At 38.0% G+C, this 20391-nt stretch overlaps 4 protein-coding genes across 4 annotated transcripts; 3 read left to right on the forward strand and 1 right to left on the reverse strand.

Moving 5' to 3' along the window:
• Positions 1-1397: 1397 nt before the first annotated feature.
• On the forward strand, positions 1398-1818 carry LOC311287927 (histone H2B-like). The gene has a single exon (XM_084405046.1). It carries the CDS (start codon positions 1413-1415, stop codon positions 1785-1787), a length of 375 nt encoding a protein of 124 aa, XP_084261172.1. The 5' UTR covers positions 1398-1412; the 3' UTR covers positions 1788-1818.
• Positions 1819-8409: 6591 nt separating this feature from the next.
• Positions 8410-9375, reverse strand: LOC311287905 (aerolysin-like protein; the record flags this gene model as incomplete). Its single annotated transcript, XM_084405024.1, has 1 exon — positions 8410-9375. One exon carries the CDS (start codon positions 9373-9375, stop codon positions 8410-8412), a length of 966 nt encoding a protein of 321 aa, XP_084261150.1.
• Positions 9376-18111: 8736 nt separating this feature from the next.
• On the forward strand, positions 18112-18738 carry LOC311287910 (histone H1-like; the record flags this gene model as incomplete). Its single annotated transcript, XM_084405029.1, has 1 exon — positions 18112-18738. The coding sequence occupies one exon, from the start codon at positions 18112-18114 to the stop codon at positions 18736-18738; it is 627 nt and encodes a 208-aa protein (XP_084261155.1).
• Positions 18739-19548: 810 nt separating this feature from the next.
• LOC311287919 (histone H2A-like) lies at positions 19549-20002 on the forward strand (the record flags this gene model as incomplete). The annotated part of the gene is made up of 1 exon (XM_084405038.1): positions 19549-20002. One exon carries the CDS (start codon positions 19549-19551, stop codon positions 19933-19935), a length of 387 nt encoding a protein of 128 aa, XP_084261164.1. The 3' UTR covers positions 19936-20002.
• Positions 20003-20391: the final 389 nt, after the last annotated feature.

Genomic DNA, 20391 nt, shown 5'->3' on the forward strand with positions numbered 1-20391 from the left:
TTTTTTTTTTTGTTATTCATATTTAACTGTTATTCTCACGATTCTGCTTTGCAGTTACATGAATTTAATTATAAAGAGTTTTGGGTGTTCGTGTTCATTGTGCTGCTATTATTATTATTATTATTATTTTCACTGTAACCGTTAGTTCACTGACGCTTCTTCATTACATTTGTATGGTTGTCTTTAAAAGTGTGGTATAATCTTTTTTCTCTACTGTAGTGGACCTTATATTTCAGTAATTATCTCTGACACAATACACATGTCCTGTAAAGAGCAGACTCAGGGCTTTCCACAGATACCAAATGTTTGGAGGTTTCACCATGACAACAACTTCTGCTTGGTCTTTAAAAGTGACTGACATTAATTTAGTGATCAAATTTAGCACTCTTATGTAAATATAATATTTTGTATTATTATTTAAATCTTACTCGTTTTCAAATTGTTATAAATCAACATCTCAGGAAAATATATGGGGTTTTGGGAGACAGAAGTGAATATGGAAGGAAATTATACCAATATTCCTATGAAATATAACATGAAAATTATGACAAATTATTATTCACGTGATTACGTTTCTTTTTTTCATTACATGTTGCCCAAGTAAACATTAATATGCAACATAGATAGTTATATACATTGTGTTGAATGGGAATGGCATTTATGGCCATGTTTACATGCATAAGTATGAACTAAAATAAAATATCAATTCATTACATTATGTCTTTCATAACATGGCTAGAATCATCTTTACACAAATTTTAGTTAAAACTTCCTAAAACTTAAAAATGTATTGCTGAAGAAAAAAATTCCATTGTTTTTGCCAATACATGTAATATCTTGTCATTTTATTTTTTTAAACAACTGAGTCCCGTTGTTCAGAGACACATAGCATAATGTAAAAAAATAAAATATAATTTTTAAAAAATACAATGACATGGAAAAATACCTAATAAAATTATTTTCTGGGGCCCAATATTAATATCTTTCAAAGAGTTCACAGTATTATGAATTTATAGTGTAGAGATTACATCGAGTATACATTGTGTTATTTCTGTTTCTAAATAAACGTTCAAATGATTGAATCCGCAGCATTCCTGGTTAAAGATTTCTGAAGTTATTCACACATTTTCTTATTCATTCCCAAAAAAATGCGGGAAAATGAAACAAAGGAATGGAGTCGATGTGGGGGATGGACGGTATTTATAGATGGGCGTGATTAATATTTTAAAGCTTCTGATTGGATCACCTGCAAGTCAGTGAATGTGTAATGTAGCCAATGAGGTCACTCTATGGGTTGAAGACTCACAATCAGAGGCTCGTTCTTCCCTTTGTAAATTAGCATAGAGCAGTGCATAAAGCCCGCCTGCAGTGATTCAGCTTTATGTTCTCTGAGTTTCTCTGACTGAATCATCATGCCTGAACCAGCGAAGTCCGCACCCAAGAAGGGCTCGAAGAAGGCCGTCACTAAAACCGCCGGCAAGGGCGGAAAGAAGCGCAGAAAGTCCAGGAAAGAGAGCTACGCGATCTACGTGTACAAAGTCCTGAAGCAGGTTCATCCCGACACCGGGATCTCCTCCAAGGCGATGGGAATCATGAACTCTTTCGTCAACGACATCTTCGAGCGCATCGCCGGTGAAGCGTCTCGTCTCGCTCACTACAACAAGCGCTCCACCATCACATCTCGAGAGATCCAGACCGCCGTGCGTCTGCTGCTGCCCGGAGAGCTGGCCAAACACGCCGTGTCTGAGGGCACAAAGGCGGTGACCAAATACACCAGCTCCAAGTAGAGGAGTCGCTCAACACACACACAAAGGCTCTTTTAAGAGCCACACATATTATCTGTGAAAGACCTACGGTTTTCACTACTTTTGAAGAAATGTGTTATTGTTTGACGTTATTGTTGATTTTGGTGAAAATAAACACGATTAGCTAAGTTTTAAGTCCGTTTAGTTTTTCAGTAATATAAGATTATTTTAACAAGCACAAAATAAAGCCTTTTAGGTTAGAACGATACACACACACACACACACACACACACACACACACACACACACATATATATATATATATATATATATATATATATATATATATATATATATATCCACGAATCTAAAGCACCTTGATGTATTTGTATTTAGAGATGGTAAAATACAATAAAACAGGGCAGAGGAGCATACTTTTTTTAACATAATCAAATTGATAAATGTTTAGCAATAGCCTCTTAATTTCAGGAGTTTGAGGGCCCTTTTTCAAACTGTTCATATTTGTGGATGATGCTAATCTGTTTTAACTGAGAATAATTACAGGAATGTGACAACAGATTTTATCTAACAGACGGAGATTGTGAAGATCGGAGTATAGAGAAAGAATGTTAGAAGATATTTGTAGAATGAAAGGAGAGGTACATACAGAAATCTTGCATCCTCTTGCTTTGGTCTAATAAGAAAAGGTCAAACAGATTTATCCAGTATGTCATAGTTGGTGTAATTGGCAAGGTCAGAGGTCAAATGTCAAAGATAGATGATGGAAAATACACCCACTCAATCTGACAGCACAGAAGAGACACCAAAGATCTTACAGCTGGAAATAATCAAAATCATGCAGTAAAATATACATACACAAATGATTAAATAACTTAATAACACATAACATAATAACAAAATATAAATAATAATTAATAAAACAAATAATATGAATAAAGGGACTATCATAAACATTGACCATTTTGGATTCACCAGTTTGGAAAATGTTTTGTCTTATTAAAGATATTCCTTCTGAAATGAGCATCATAAGCAAATGGTCCAGGTGGCATTTTTATTATTCATTACTATTCTTTTAAAATAAAAAGTTGACCAATTTTGTCGTTTTATAGAAATAATGTGGAGATGTGTTAGCTTGAAATATATAATAAACCTGGAGTTTCACACATTCAATATTCAACATGTCAGATAGTCGTATATGTCTCAGCTTTTATTGCCATTTTCCAAGTTCTAAATGATCATGTTTGTGAGCAGAAACATACAGTTGTGGTCAGAATTATTGGCACCCCTGGTAAATATAATCAAAGATGGCTGTGAAAAATATATCTGCATTGTTTATCCTTTTGAACTTTCATTTGAAAAATGCACAAAAATCTGGTCTTTCACTGAAGTGAAAGAAATGAAAGTGGGGAAAAAAATCACATTATGAAATAAATGCTTTTTTTTTTTCTCCTAAACACATTGGCCATAATTATTGACACCCCAATATTTTTTACAAGTAAAATATTAAGTATATTCCCATTAATATTTATTTTTTTATTTTATTTTTTTACACACCAGGGTTACTAGGAACATGAAATTGTCTAGCTATGACTGAGTATAAATATGACAAATACACAAAGGACAAATTCCCTTAATCATCCATCACACTGAGAAAAAACAAATAATATAGTTCTGATGTGCAGCAAAAGATTGTTGAGCTTCACAAAATAGAAAGTGGCTGTAAGAAAATCGCTAAATGATTGAAAATCCCCATTTTGACCATCAGGGCAATAATTAAGAAGTTATAATCAACTAAAGATGTTACGAATCTGCCAGGAAGAGGACGTGTGTCTATATTGTCTTAATGCACGGTGAGGAGGAAAGTTTGAGTGGCCAAAGACTCTCCAAGGATCACAGATGGAGAATTGCAGAGATTAGTTGAGTCTTGGGGTCAGAAAGCCTAAACAAAATGAAACAACCCCTATATCAGCCTGAGAGGGTTTCAAGAAAAATCCTCCTCGCTCCTCCACAAATAAACTCCAGCATATTCAGTTGTCAGACACGACTGGAACTTCAAATCGACCGGCTTCTGGTCAGATGAAAAAAAAAAAAAGAGCTTTTTGGCAGCAACGCCACCAGATGGGTTTGGTGCTGTTGGATTACATATTTTATTAAATGTTTAATTTAGTTTCCAATATAGACTGAGAAAGTTTAGCAGCGGTTATGATGAGTATATCAAGAGATTCCTTCCAGTGTTGTTCTCTAAATGAGTCAATTCCTGAAACTCTCACCCTCACCCTTTGTCCTTATGCATTTCCTGCCCAGTAAGCTCAATGTACAGCTGTGCTTTTGTCTCTGTGATCATGTGAAGATATGGGTGATACCATTAGGCTGATTGGATCATTTGAATAATAAGTGTTATGCTGATTAGTTCTGTCTCTCTTGAGCAAGCCGGATAACCTGCCAAACTGGTTTTGACTTGATTGATCATATCATGCCTATGCTTTGTCTTGATTTGTCTCCACCTTCAAAAGTCCCTCCTCCTAAAATGCCTATAAGACACCATGTAAATTTATATACTTTAGATCATGTTGGAAGTTCTACAGCCGCGTACGGCGGAGTTCTCAATAAAGAATAACTTCCGTTGAACGCGATCCCAACTGTCTCCTGGTCTCTGCTTCGATGAAAGAAAACTTTACAACAGTGCAAACAGGGATACATACAGACGGTTGGTCTGGGAACGCCCCCGGGAACGCCCCGTCACGTGATGTGAATTTAGCCCGTGGGGGAAAACAGCTCGATGGTGTTTTAAGCCCCCAATGGCTCCTTAGAGGCAGCTAACCCTACCCTCAACCTTAAACCTACCCATCCCCTTGCTAAAGGTGCCGTTGGGGGCTTAAAACACCGGGAAACCATTGCCTTGGCGCTCATTGAAATACACGGGACAATCATGCCGAAGAGTTGCTGTGTCGTTTTCTGTACCGCCAATAAACAAATTATGAATTGAAGTTCTACATCCTTCCTAATAAACACACAGAACCGTAAAGGAGGACAAAATGGCTTTTGAGCTTTCTTTTTTGAGATTACTGTGTGAGTAGATCTCTGTGTGATATAGTAGTGGATGTTAAACTCGTATTAGCCAGATTTGTCTACATCCCTTACGAAAAAGAACTATAGTAATCCTATAAGATTTCTATAGTAGTGTATAATACTTCTGTGATGTTCTGTAGGCTAATACCTCTATAGTACTTCTATCCAAAATACTATAGTATTCCTATAGGATTACTATAATATTTTGTCCCAAAATACTACAAGATTCCTATAGTTGTTTTTCATAAGGGATGTCTCATTCACATTAGCGTTATCAGCTGAAGGCTCGCTTGATAGGCCAATCGTGAACCTATGGAGTAGTTCGAGGTCTACACTCAATACAGACTGCAGTCTGTGAGTTAGGGATAACTGTCAGCACATTCCCTCGGCAATTCTGTACTGATCACCGGTTTACAAAAGGATTAATAGTTTGGAGTGAATACAATTGGTAAGAGACAAGGTTTTATGGAGTTATAGTATGCAACATATATGAAAGTTGATTGAGTTATAGGCTAATGTTACCGCTACAGCTACCGCAATGTCTTAAAGGGACACTTCACCCATTTGCATTAAGCTTTATATTGTTAGAAACCCAGTCATATATTATAATAAACGTGGATTTTTCATTAATTTTTCCCTGAGATGGGAGAAATAAGGATTTAAGTGTTTTACTTCCTGCTTATTATGACGTAAAAATCATCATTTTGCGTCATAATAAGCAGGAAGTCACATTTCATTGAAAAGTGTAGAGACTACAAACACTAGCTCCTCATTATTGCAGGGGGCGGGACCCGCTCACGCTACAGGCCTATTACAGATCAGTGGGTGGGACTTCACTTTCTGAAACTAAAAGCAATATCCTCCATCTTGTTTGGAAGCTAAGCTAACAGCCACTGTGGAGCCAGCTGTGAAGATATGACAATAGCGAAGGGTAACGTTACTCAATATGACGTAGAAGAAGAGGATTTCGGAAGTCTGATGCTTGAATCAGGTGTTTGTGGCTACCTTTACAAGCTGCATTATAGCGAAGAGCAGCCGAGGCAGAAGACCTGCCTGCCGCGGACGAGGAGCCCGGACTGGCTCGAGTTAGGGCGGACACTGGTGGCGCCGGTGATCTCACTATGCAACTCATAGACTGTAAGATGCAACTACGAACACAGAGATAGAGTCCGTCTGCGGCAAAGAATTTCAACGATGCCAATTTCTCCTGGACGAAATCTCTGAATCAGACGAGGACACGGACGTTTGTGTTGTGAACCATCCTAGTTTCGCACCGCATCTGACTGAACATCCCGGTAACGTTACCATGCAATAATTCACCACTTCGAAAGAAATACAAATGAGGAGTAATTCACTAATGAGTTCGCCAACTAACTAACGTTAGACATTTTGTGTGAAATGAATTTCAAGCTCCGGTGGTAGCTAGTCTTATAGACGGATGAGTGATTCATATGCTGTTCTGGATTAGTGGGAGTGGCTTGCGCAGCTGTGCATTGTGGGAGTTGTTGTCTTTCATACAAATGCGTCCTGAAGTTACTTTCTTTCTTTACTCGGTCAAGAAGGCACCAAATTCACCAAATATTTTACATTTCGACTACATATATGACCCACTTTCAATAAAGATCAATGTTCCCATGGGTGAAATGCTCCTTTAACTGGAGATTCAACCAGATAACAAAATATGTCTGGAAACGACACCTCTGGCCATTTGGTTGTGTCATTGACCCAGTTTTTAATTAAATAAGGGCAATCATAAGTGGTCCGTGAGTTAGGGATTTAAATAAGGGATGTCTCATTCATAAGGAATAATAAGGGATGTCTCATAAGGTTATGATTGCCCTTAATTAAAAACTGGGTCAATGACCCAACCAAATGGCCGGAGGTGTCATTTCCAGACATATGTTGTTATCTGGTTTGTATAGTTTGTAAGTAGGCCTCACTTCCAAGCATAAAATTACTTACCATTAACCACATTACGCTTCAGCGAGTTTCAGCTGTGGCCACACTCGTCTGGCCTTGAACATGCTCATGGAAACTGTGGGCCGTTTACACGTCATCAAATTGTTTTTTTACATTAACAGAACTTAAAATTAAATTAATTTTTGATTAACTGAAAATGTTAAACTCTGACAAGTCATGATAGTATATTTAATCAATCAGCATAATTTGTGTGTCATCCCAACTCAAAATAACAATTACAAGTAAAAAGTCTAACAGTATCTCAGAACTTGATTTTTTTTTTATTTCACAACAATACAGTATATTTAAGTAATGACTAAAGGTCCTCTGTGCGCACACACAGAAAACAGCTCGTGTAGTACCCTCACCGCCTGATGAGGGGAGATATATGTATAAATTAATACAGGACACGGAGCTGCTGCTGCTTCACTTATCAGAGTCTGTATTGTTTTTTTTTATACAATGTAAAACAGTTCAATCACTCTTATGTCAATCAATGACAGTGCATCATTTCAAGAGTAGTAATCACAAAATATAGAACAGAATTACATATACAGTACATACAGTATTTTCCCTTTACTGCTGTGTCTACAGATTAAGCATTATGTACTATGAAATATTCACTGATAACATTTATGACATTTTCCATGTGAATAAATCCTAAAAAATGTGTTCATGTTTGCCAGAATTATTCTTTCTGATACACTTTTTAGTACAGACACTCATTTTCACAGTCATTTGGCACTTACAACTTACTCATTGTATTATTTCACCAAAACACATGTTATTTGTGGACTTTACTCTAATATTGCGTATTTTCTCTGAGACCGCATGGTCTCCATCACTAGCATGAAAATGTGTAACTAGCACGCGTGACGCAGCACACAGACATGACTTGAAGCGAACTTTTACATGTCCGTCATAACAGTAAACTTAAACACTTTAAACAACGTAGTTAACATTTCTTAAACTCTTACATGTCAAAATACATACTCTCGTTGCTTTTATGTAATTCATACCTGATGAGGGGAGATATATGTATAAATTAATACAGGACACGGAGCTGCTGCTGCTTCACTTATCAGAGTCTGTATTGTTTGAGCAGCGCGCGCGTGCCCCACCCCCTCCCCCTCCCCCTCCCCCTCCCCCTCCCCCTCCCCCTCCCCAAGCAGGCGAACACTCCCAAAAGGTGAAAGCAATCAAATCATAGAACGATTGAGCAGGGAACATTAATCAATGAAATAAACACATTTAAGGAATAAATTCTCTTGTCATCCATCTATCTTACAACATATTTACTACTATTTACTTATTTATTTACAAATGCTTATATACTTTTGTAACCACCACACTCGCAAGTTCCAGTCTTCTTGCGCTTGATGTTTAAACTGACAGTACTTAAAAACATGCACATGATAAACTTTCACTCTATGCTGGTTAAACTTTGCAATTAATCCGCGAATCACAAGCGTTATGGGCTGGGGGGCAGCCGGCCCGTACGGATCATGAATCACGGATCAGCTACCTATTCTTGACATCCTGCGATGTGACCATCGTGGATGCGCACACCACAATATCGATGCTAAAACGATACATCATGCAGCCCTACTTGACATTACAGAGGAGATTCCTTTGTATCCACTTTGATATCAATGTAAGTGACGCCTTTGTATGTGCCCTTGGTTCCATACTCAAACACACTGCCGTTCTTGCAGGTCATCTTCACTGTGCCAGTGTAAGGCAGGTCAAAAGTGGCTCTGCCAATAGTGACTGAAACATGCAGCTTCTTCCCTGGTGGGATTTCTAAATCTGTAGTCAGAGTTTCGGTTCTCTCATCTGTGTACTCACGACCATAAGTGCTTTCATTTCCAATGGTGACACTGGATCCTGCAGTACCTTCAGCAATCCCTGGAATCCCAGCCTTCACTTCCATACTAAATGTTGCAGATAAACTTCCACTCACAGACCATGAAGATGTTTTGATCACTTTCTTTGAGGTTTCAATTGTTTGTTTTTGTGTGGCGGAGGAGTCGTTCCTGAAAGTGAGGGATTTGATTTCTTCTACTGCCACCTTTGGTATCAGTTGGTGGAGAGTGGGATAGTGGACATCGGTGAGAACTGCTGATTCAACTGCTTCGAGAAACATGAATCCCATGCAGTCAATGTCATGACCACCTCTTCCTACAACTCCCAAACAAAATCCAGAGCCGATATCCATGGGATTTTCTCTTCTTAAACCCCAGGTTGTCATCTTTGCAAAAAATTCTCTCCCCAGACTGGTCTTGAATTTGATGGCTCCAAGACGTGTTCTTTCTCTGTTCGCCCACAGGGACAGTGAGGTGAAACACTCACCAGGCTGGAACTTGAACTCTTGATACGGTCCTTGTGCATCAAAGGTTAGACTTCGTCCACCAAATTCATCAACTCTCCCGTCTGAAAGCCAGACCTTGACAGCCTTCACCTGCGATTCTCCCACCCAGACTCCGATCTTCTCTAAACTGGCACCGTTGTTCTGACCAGTAAATGAGAATGGATTACCTCCTTGTCCTCCAATTTGTTGAAAAGTTGTTGTGTCAGACATCAAATCTGAAAATAATATAAATATACAATTTTATAATTTTATATAAATTATATGAATTAAATTATATAAATTTAATATACAAATAATATCAGATCAGAATTAGCATCAGCTTTACACTTTATTGCAGTGTTTCCCAGCCCAGTTTCTGGAGACACAACAACAGCACACGCTGGACTTCTTTCTTAAATGATCCATTAATTTCGGGTCTTGGAGTATCTACTAATAAGCTGACTTGAATCAGGTGTGTCTGAATAGGCAAGCATGCTAAATGTGCAGTTCTGGCATGCCTCTGGGAACAGGGTTGGGAAACATTAGCCGCTTTTCCACTGTCAGGCCGAACAGATCTAACTGTGGTAAGGAATGGTTATATGGCCTGTAGGGCTGAGCAAATATGGGCAGAACTCTTTACTGCCCTAGGACTTCAAAAAGTCTTTTAAAGGTATACATGTGAATTAAACGTGGCACAATGGCCTTCATCATCACAGTATGCTAATGCCTATCTAGTGCAAGGGATTCATCAATATGCTGATTGAGGACTGTTGGGACACTCCAGGCACAGGACGGTTCTGCCGGGAGAGACAGAGTCGTTTGCACCTCATTGACACGTCTGTACCATTTGTCTGTATATTTAAACGCAACTTAACTTTGCCTGCTTTAAAACCAGAGAAACTGATAATTTTGCAGTGGTCTCTTATTTTTTTCCAGAGCTGTATATATGTGTGAACATACATTCACATTTATATGGGAACATGTATGTGTAATATATGTAAACAATAAAGGATAAAACTTTGTGAATATTAGGGTGAATAGTGGTAAAGTGGGACACTTTCTGATAATTTACCTTCTGCATAATGTTTTATTATGATCCAAATGTCTTAGCCTCTCATATGATACTATTCTAAATAGCTTAAGAGCTCTACTCTACTATACAGAATAAAAAAGAAAGAAACATTAAACACAGGATGGATGACTCTTCCTCAAACACACACTGACCCCAAACCACATTTTTCCAGGCGCTACTGTCAAACTGGGACACCTTTATTGGCAAACTGGGACACTTCAAACACATTAAATTGTTACTCAAATGTAGGCCCAATGAATTAAATACACAATAGAAATATAAACAACAACAAGAAAATAATAAAAATCACTTTTTTTTAAGGAGGGATGCAAGTACAGCAGATTATTTCCACCCCTCCCTCCCTCACCTGTCCACAATATTTTGTATTGGGTTTAGTTTATTTAAAAAATAGAAATCTTCATAAACATTTCTTCTTGTAGGCTAATTTTGTTCCACACAGGCTAAGTTTCATTTCTTTTTGTTAAAAAGTTTTTTGCAAATATTGCAAATGTTTGCCATACAAGCTTGTATCCTCCATCTTTCTTTTTTTTTTTTTTTTTTTGGAATTGGCATTGTTTTTTTTTTAAATCAGTTTACAATCTTTGTTGAAATATGTAGCTAGCTAACTAAATTTATGAGGGGCATACAAAAAGGGAACTCAATTCCCCATTAGAATGACTTAAATGGCTGTCCCAGTTTGCCAGTAATACCCTGTCCCAGTTTAACAATACGCTATTGGCAAACTGGGACAGTGTCTAAATCACATAAAAAAACAACAAAAAAAGATTCATATGAATGTGATTTTTACAAATTCTGATTCACCATTACATCCTATAACAAAATATATAACAATTACAAATGATCCATTAGTGTTTTAATTTTTATAAGCTTAACAATATTCACCTCAGAATGCTATGTCATTTTACTTTACCATCATGGTTCACTGTAAGGTTGTTGAATATGGTGTGCCACACCCCCGGAAGTGATGTCATAGCCACAGAATCTATATTTTTTTATCACATACTTGCTTATGATGAGCTCAGTGTTGATTTTTAGCAATGGAATGATTTACATGTAAAGATAGAAATTAAAAAGCTTAACTGTCCCACTTTACCCATTGTCCCACTTTACCACTATTCACCCTACATGTAATGCTATTTTTGTCTTCATTTATATATACATTTAATATACAGCCATGCATGGTCAATGCATATATTGCAGTATATTGACAAATATAAGCACTAGTTTCCCATATATGGAAATGTATTATGAAATATATCACATTTTCTGTATATTCCCATATCTATTTTTTTTATTTTTATTAAAGGGTTTATACACTCTTATTAGATATTTTTATTTCAGAAATGTTGGAGCCTGCAGGAATTGCAAAAATATTTTTTTTCAAAACATCTTACATATCGGTTTGAATTGTCAACACTGAGTTCACTAAGGATTGAAGTGTGGTTATATCATGCCAAGATCATAAGAGCTGCCTGAGCAAAACGCGGCTCAAAAATTCATAATGTAATTTACTCACATTTCATTCGAGGAAGATGCACCATGCTGTCGTCTCAATGAATTTGTTAGTGTCTCTTAATACAGTCTCAATCGGAGATGTGCTGTCAGACTCTTCAAAACCTACAGAGAGAAGTGACACAAATCAGGATGAGTAGATCCTCACCATGTCTTCCAGTAAAATGTAAAACGCGGTATGTTTGGACAGAATACGAGACAGAGTTCTTTAGTAAATTCATACGACAAAAGAATTACAGAAATAATGGATTCTAAATGTTAAATAAATTCCACAGTCAAGAGCTTGAAGCATATGAGGGAGAAACACCCAGAACATCTAAATTGTGCTTTGTTGGTTTTGCATTCTTGTAGATAATTTCTTGTTAGTATAGCTATGTAACTTTTTTTATTTTACTACCCACCAGACTCAAGAGCCAGCTGATGGGTCACTGGTGTTCAGAGGGCTCCTGATTGTCCTAGGTGACAACCCCACAGACTTCTTCCAAGCATGCTTTGTAAGTTACGTATTTTCTCAAAGGACCATGACAACATAATTATTTTATTATTTGATATTCCAGGGATCCAGAGTGCACCGGTGCACCTAACGTCCTCGCATCCGCTGCCTCTCCACGAACTAAGCGTTTGTTCTCCTTTGACGGAACTCACACTCTTCTCTCACGCGGTGCCACAGCTCACACAACACTACAGCCCTGCTTAATGAGTGACGACGGAGGACAGAATTAAACATTCAAACGTAGCCTGCAGTTAACTATTTTTGTGAGCTCATCTAAAGTGAGGACTAGTTATGCTTTATAAAGCATTTATAAAGGAGATTTATAGACTCAGTTTTCTTCTAAACAGAAAAAGGAAACACAACACAGCGATAGAGAACATAGAAATATTAATCAGCCTTTAAATCTCCTTTATAAATGCTTTACAAGGCATAACTAGTCCTCACTTTAGATGAGCTCACAAACATAGTGAACTGACCACTACTAAATGCTTCATAACTACCTGAATTACAGTAGAAATACATGTTAATAACACACTAAGTAACTATTACTATATGTCTGAATAATAATGTATTTAAACAGTTTATTAATCATTTACTTACACTTTCTAAGTTATCTTATGAACCACTGACCATGTAAATAACCATGTAAATAATGCAATACTTCATTTAGAAATAATAAGTTGATCATTAATTAAGTATGAAAATACAATTATTAAACACATTATAGATATGCTTATAAATCAAGAACAAAGCATTTATAGCTGTATTTATAAACTGCTTATTAATGTCTATGAATGCTTTATAAATGACGAGTTAACTGTTTACTAATGCTTAACTAATGATTAATAGCGTGCAGTTATTATAAAGTGTTACCACCTTGGTTTATATAGTGCTTTTTAATACAGATTATTTCAAGGCAGCTTTACAGTGATAACAGGAAAATAACGCAAAAAAGGTTTGCTTCTCTTGTACAGCAGATCTAGAAGAAAATAGTGCCATAGTCCAGCTTAAGTTCAGTGATGGGTTATTTTTGTTGTAAATAAGTTATTAATTTACTTCATTTATATATAGCACTCTGGATAAAACAGTGATGTCATCGTCCAAATGTCATTCATGCACAAACTATTCATGGAGCACTAGCAAAAGTGTTTGTTTTCCAGTTGATGGTAGCAATCTTCCACTAAACTATGGGATGTTTCATGTTTTCACCATGAATGAAACTGAGAAATGTCTTCTTTAATGTGAATTTACATAAAATATTGCTATTTTAATAAACCTGTATACATATCATTACTAATTTTGGCAAAAAAAAAGAAAGAAAAAAAAAGACATATATCCCCCCCAAAACTGCACAAAGAGTAAAACATGAATTAAAAAGTGATGGTATGCCTAAATGCTCTAAAAATCTGACATGATTGTTACAAAATCACACTGTCCGCGGCCTCTGGAGAACTCAGCACTGCTAGCATAAAGTTTAAAAATTATAGTATCTTAAGTTACTACTATGCATTAGATAAACTTCATTCATTCCATCACTTTACCTCTGTCTTTATCCCCTTTTATCCTCTTCTCTTCTTTTTGGCACTGTATCTATCGCAGACTATAATGCTAATTTATAATGTGTCATGTAAATTCGGCCATCCATCACAATCAGTAACTTTCACCGTGTCTAGACAGGGGAGCCTGAGTGTGTTAAGCGCCCTCAAACAAAAGCAATGCTACATTGGATGCGGCGAGAAGCGACGATACACAACAAATTACCAACAACTGATCGAGCACGCTCTGTTTCTGACGCACTTCAAGCACTCGCTGGGCGGGGAGATTGATGCGCCGGACCGGAGTCGGGGGACTTAGGACTTTAGTGTTTTTTTTGTTTGTTTTTTTTGTGCTTTATTTGGTAGTATTTCGAATTAATGAGTTTAAAATAGTATTAGTAAAAAATAAAATAAAGAAAATCATTTTGGCGCCCCTATGGCTGAGTGGCGCCCCTAGCATTTGCCTATTCCGCGGGCCTGTCTTCTAGTAGCTGTGCCAAGAGAAATCTGAATCATTCCCTTCCGAATCTTGCAGAGACGGAGAGTGTGAGTAGGAGCTGTCCATGAGCTTGGAGCAGGAGCAACTTTTGCTAGGTATTCTGATTAATTATATTGTCATTTTGCCTCCACGTCCCCCCGATTGCCCGCGAGCTTCTCCTCCCGTCCATATGGTAATCTCTCTACTGTGCGACAGAGAGTCGCGTGGTTATGACGCAATCGTTAGCCTACTTTTACAAAAACTGCCTCTACGGGGCCATAACATAAGCTACAAGGTAATGGAGCCTTTTATACATTGTCGTGTTTCTTTAGAAATAAATAATGGACAAATGGAGTCTTTAAACGCCTCAGATGTAAAGTTATTCGCTGTCAAAGTGACGCCAAAATGAATGGGAGTCAATGGGATGCTAACTGCAGGTGAAGTTCTGTTACAAGATGGCGGCACGCGGCCGACTTCAACTTCCGGTCGACTTCCTTGCCCCCTGGAGGACACCGAGCAAGAATTTCGATACGGAATCCAAGATGGCTGCGCGGCCTGCGCCCTATGTGACTTATTTTCATTGTTTGTGTACCGCTTTGGTTGTTTAAATTACGTTGTTTAAATTTTAATCACTCGTCGTATTACTGCAATACCTTACTGCGTCCGTATCACTGCCTGTGGGTATGGGAATCGGTCTTGTTGTGAGTGCAATATCGAATGAAGCCTTGTTTCAAACAGGTGTACTAACGTGGCTAGCGTTGCTAACAGAAGGTAAACTAGTTACTAGGTGAAGCACATAGTGTTACTTATTTTGGAGCGCCTGGTACTCGGCCAGTGCTACATAGCAACAGCTTTCTGTGTGGCGTCCATGTTTTTCTCCGACTCGGACGCGCAAAACATACCAGAACGCTTGAAGTGTGTAAGTGACGTCATATCCGAGGTCCGAGTCGGTTCGTTGACAATAATAGAACGCACCATAATAGGCTATATAGCGTTATGCGTGTGTGTCAATCAACATTGCAGTTCCCGCAACCTCTGCCAAAAGTGTGTTCATCGTTTAGAATGTTAAGCTTACAAAATGTTTATCATAAATTTAAAAAAGAGCCGCTTCTGATTCAAGGCAATACAATTTACAGAGCACTGCTGAGACCGTTGTTTTTATTAAAAGTTTATATCCTTCTGGTGTTTTCTAAAAAAAATACAGGCCTATAGAAGCCATAGCCTAATTAACAAATAGTAACAGCAGAATCGATCTGAAATCAGACTGATGTTTTTGAAAAATGATCATAAAGTTGCATAAAATCAATTTAATTATTTATCCCATCTAAATAGATATTTTCAGCTTAGATTCCTTACCTGAACGAAATGACTGGGATTATGAAACCTGGGTGTTCCTGTCTTCAGAAAAGATTGATCTCTCCAATAATATCCCTGAGACATGCCATTAAATACAGCGGCTGAGTTTCATGTTTACAGATATGGGAGTGGCTAAGACAGGGGGGTTGTGGTTTTCCTGGTTTCGCTTTAGCTTGGTTTGTTTTTCCACTGCAGTTAGGGTAGAGTGGGGGAAAACGCCCCCCTTAAGGAAAATGTGACATTATTATTATTATTCACCAAATATTACAATTGCTCAGCCTTCATAATTAATTACTATTTTGACAGAAAATATTTTTGTACAAAGGGGGCGTTTTGCCCCAGCGGTGGGGTAAAACGCAAGGTGGGGTAAAATGCCCCCTTTCTTACCAACCAGTTTGCTTCATAGATCAACAGCAAAATTAACAGACAATAGTTTTTAATCTCTAAAAGTAAAAGGCAAGTAATCAACATATATACATATGAATATATATTAATATTTATTTCAGCAATGTCCAAAATAGCCAAATTGAACTACCTTCCATCGGTGAGCTAACTAGCAAGCTAGCTAGTTAATGCTCACTTGAGGTCATTTTTTCATGTTTTGTTCAAATATTTTGATTTTACCACCTTATACTGCATTAAGTATTTACTGCATTAACTTCACTATTCATCTATCATACATCACTGCGATATCCTGCAGAACAATATTCTCTTAAACACTTGTTTTGTTTTGCTGCAGGTCTCAGTTTTGTGGAAGTTTATTCAACCTCTTGCCTAAATTCAGGAGCTTTTTCCAATTTGAAAACATCAGGGACTGAGGCCAAAATATGTAACATTAATCTAGATTATTAAATGCTGTGAAAAAAAATAATAATAATATATATAGCATATATAGCCTATAATATATATATATATATATATATATATATATATATATATATATATATATATATATATATATATATATATATATATATATTAGCCTATATTTATTTATTTATTTCACTTTGTTTAATTGTGTCTGTGTGTCATTTTTGTAAAGGGAACATTATTCTACAAAACACAATATATTTCGATAGTTAAGTAAGCAGTTTAGTGACCACAGACTTTCATTGTATGGACAAAATTATTATATTTAATGTTCCACAGAAGAAAGAAAGCCATTGAGGTTTGGAACAACATTAGGAGGAGTAAATGATGATGACAGAAATCTTGGGTGAAACCCTATAAGCGACTTTATCATATTTGATACACAAATAAGCCTTTAAATGATAAACCTGTTGTACACGATACTACATGCCTTCTGTCGTCTGATTGATCGTTTAGAGTTTAGACAAACTATCAAGTCAAATTTGTGAATTTATATTATTCAGACATTTAGAGAAAAATGAATCTGAATGACAGATGTTGCTATGCACTACGTTGATAACGGGGACATACAAATCTCTATGGAGAAGCTGACACCAGCAACATATTTGAAGAATGGTAAATGCTATAATTTTCAGATATTAGTAAATATTTCAATTGTTTTAATGTCATTAAATGTGTTCTGTTATAGTCTGAGCAAATCCAAGTGGAGACAGATGCAGTGATTTGGTTGAAACTGTAACAAACCAGACGAGACCAGTTAACTCAACACTAATCCATTATCCTCATCATTTCAGTTCACACCATAATTTAAAAAAAAGAAAAACGATCTATCTAAATAAATATATCAAACATAATGGCCCATTGTACAGACTATGTTATGAATTAGCATTAAGTGGTTAAAAGGAAATTATGACTGTGTATCTTGATTATCAATAATTTCCATTTACATGGTTCCCTAAGAGATGAATGGCGAATCAGTAGACACAAATCCTTTATTACAATTAAAATATTTATGTCGTGGTATGATGCTGGCCTACATAAATTATGTATTTAACGTGTTTAATGAGATAACATATTGATAATCTGCTGACCGAAGATAAGGGCCACAGACAGAGTCGAGACTCCGGATGATGTTCGTGTGCTTCAAGCTGCCCAAAACAACAGCTGTATGAAAGCCTCCTAACGCTCATCACTGATGCTGACTTCACTGAAGTCTCTTTTAGACTGTTTTCTGAGCACACACATTACGCGTTCAGGCTTTTATCAACTGTTCCATTAAAACTATCCATCAGATTTGAGCACGGCTTTTCCCCGCGGCTGATGCTCGTCTTTGATTTGGTCTGACGAAGGCAAAAGTAACGTTTCCTCTTCGCGTTTTTTAGTCTCTAATGAAAGCCCAGAATGTCTGCTTGATGTTCACTTAGTTCTGATTGTGACAAGCTATTTAACAGCTCCAGTTTTGCTCCAAATGTAAGAGAAGAAAACACAAGCGTCTGCGAGCAGCAGACACCGAGCGGGGCAGGTTGAGTCTACGAGGTTCTCATGTGTCATTTAAGACCGCAGCGCCGCTCGAGCGCTATTCATTGCTGAAACCAGACAGAGTTTTTCAGATCCGATCAGAGAGAGAGAGATGGCTGAAACCGCCCCAGCCCCCGCTGCCGCCGCCCCGGCCAAAGCGCCCAAGAAGAAGTCCGCTGTGAAAGCCAAGAAAGCAGGTCCAGGCGTCGGCGAGCTCATTGTCAAGGCTGTGTCCGCATCTAAAGAGAGGAGCGGTGTGTCCCTCGCCGCCCTGAAGAAAGCGCTCGCTGCCGGTGGATACGATGTGGAGAAGAACAACTCCCGCGTCAAGATCGCCATCAAGAGCCTGGTGACTAAAGGCACCCTGGTTCAGGTCAAAGGGACCGGTGCCTCAGGCTCCTTCAAACTCAACAAGCAGCAAGCCGAGACCAAGAAGAAACCCGCCAAGAAAGCGGCTCCTAAAGCCAAGAAGCCCGCAGCCAAGAAACCCGCAGCCGCTAAGAAGCCCAAAGCTGCAGCAGCAAAGAAGCCCGCCGCTAAGAAATCCCCGAAGAAGGTGAAGAAACCCGCCGCTAAGAAAGCGACGAAGAGCCCCAAGAAGACAAAGAAACCGGCGACTCCTAAGAAAGCAGCCAAGAGCCCAATAAAGGCAAAGGCAGCAAAACCCAAAACGGCGAAACCTAAAGCAGCAAAACCTAAAGCCGCCAAGCCTAAAAAGGCAGCTCCCAAGAAGAAATAAATCTAACGTTACTGTTTGTTCCTCAACGGCTCTTTTAAGAGCCAACCACTAACTCTTGAGTAAAGAGCAAAACTCATGTTTTTGAATGATTTGGTAATTCTGGAATCAAATAGCCAAATATGGGTCTCAACAAATTTAGTTTAGGTAAAACTCAAGTAAATCATTTTTATTCGCAAGAAATTGATTGAAAATTACCAAAAAGCTTGTTAGATTTCAAAGCAAACAATTATCACAGTACGACTCAAGGATGTTGATTAACAGCACATATTAGAATTTATACACAAACCATAATGCTGGAGAAACATGGCAATTCAAACAACCCCACAAACAATAATGGCAGTGATAAAATTATAATATTACATTAAGGGTAATAATACTCTGCAGTATCAGATCTGGTCAGTGTGAACAAGTAGTGTGTGAAATGTGTAGTACTTTTGGTAGGAACAGCGTATAATATCCATTGTTGTAACTTGTACTTATTTGAATTTTCTATCAAACATATCGGTGATTCAATCGCTGGATACATTATACGTTTATCTCTATAAAGCTGCTTTGAAACAATCTACATTGTTAAAAGCGATAAATCAGAATGATTTGACTTGATTTAATCTCTACTGTCTAGTCAACACATCGTTCCAAAAAGGGGGTTGGGTTTTTGAGGGAAGTTCAGTGATTGGTTTAAAACTTATCACAGTGTAAACCAATGGGCGACTGGCACTCTCGTTTAAAGCTAGTATGAGCCGTTACTGATGATCTTCTTCATTCCATTAACTTCGTCAGGATATTCTGTTTTAGTTTCTGATTTTAATAATGAGCGGAAGAGGTAAAACCGGTGGAAAGGCTCGCGCTAAGGCCAAGAGTCGCTCTTCCAGGGCGGGACTGCAGTTCCCCGTCGGCCGTGTTCACAGGCTTCTCCGCAAAGGCAACTATGCCCAGCGCGTCGGTGCCGGAGCTCCGGTGTATTTGGCCGCTGTGCTCGAGTATCTGACCGCTGAGATCCTGGAGTTGGCTGGAAACGCCGCTCGGGACAACAAGAAGACCCGCATCATCCCTCGACACCTGCAGCTGGCGGTGCGCAATGACGAGGAGCTGAACAAGCTTCTGGGTGGCGTGACCATCGCTCAGGGTGGTGTGTTGCCCAACATTCAGGCCGTGCTGCTGCCCAAGAAGACCGAGAAGCCCGCGAAGGCCAAGTAGACTGACGGAAGCTTCTCTTCAAACCAAAGGCTCTTTTAAGAGCCACACAATTCCCCAAGAAAGAGTGATTTCATTTACCCGGTTTTTATTTGATTTTCTATTAAAGTCCCTTCGATAAAACATAATAAAGTTGCTGCAGAATACACATGAATAGACTTTGTTGGAGCTATTTTGCACTTTGTTTATTTTAGGCGTAAGTTATAGTCTAATTTATTTCTTTTCTTTTCTTGCTAAAGATAAATAAAACTGTCTGCACACTTGAATCCTTTCAGCAAATTGAATAGCCAAGCTTTCGGTCAGACGACCATCCTCAGGGCAGAGGATGGTCGTCTGACCGAAAGCTTGGCTATTAAATTTGCTGAAAGGATTCAAGTGTGCAGACAGTTTTATTTATCTTTTGAGATCTTCAGTTTTGTTTGTCTGGCACCTTGTTGTTCGTGAGTGCGGTGTTATCCT

This window comes from Rutilus rutilus (genome assembly GCF_951802725.1).
Source record: "Rutilus rutilus genome assembly, chromosome: 3".
NCBI classification, from domain to species: Eukaryota; Metazoa; Chordata; class Actinopteri; order Cypriniformes; family Leuciscidae; genus Rutilus; species Rutilus rutilus.

Coding starts and splice junctions, on each gene's coding strand:
- LOC311287927 (XM_084405046.1), top strand. CDS start 1,413: ATGCCTGAACCAGCGAAGTCCGCACCCAAGAAGGGCTCGAAGAAGGCC.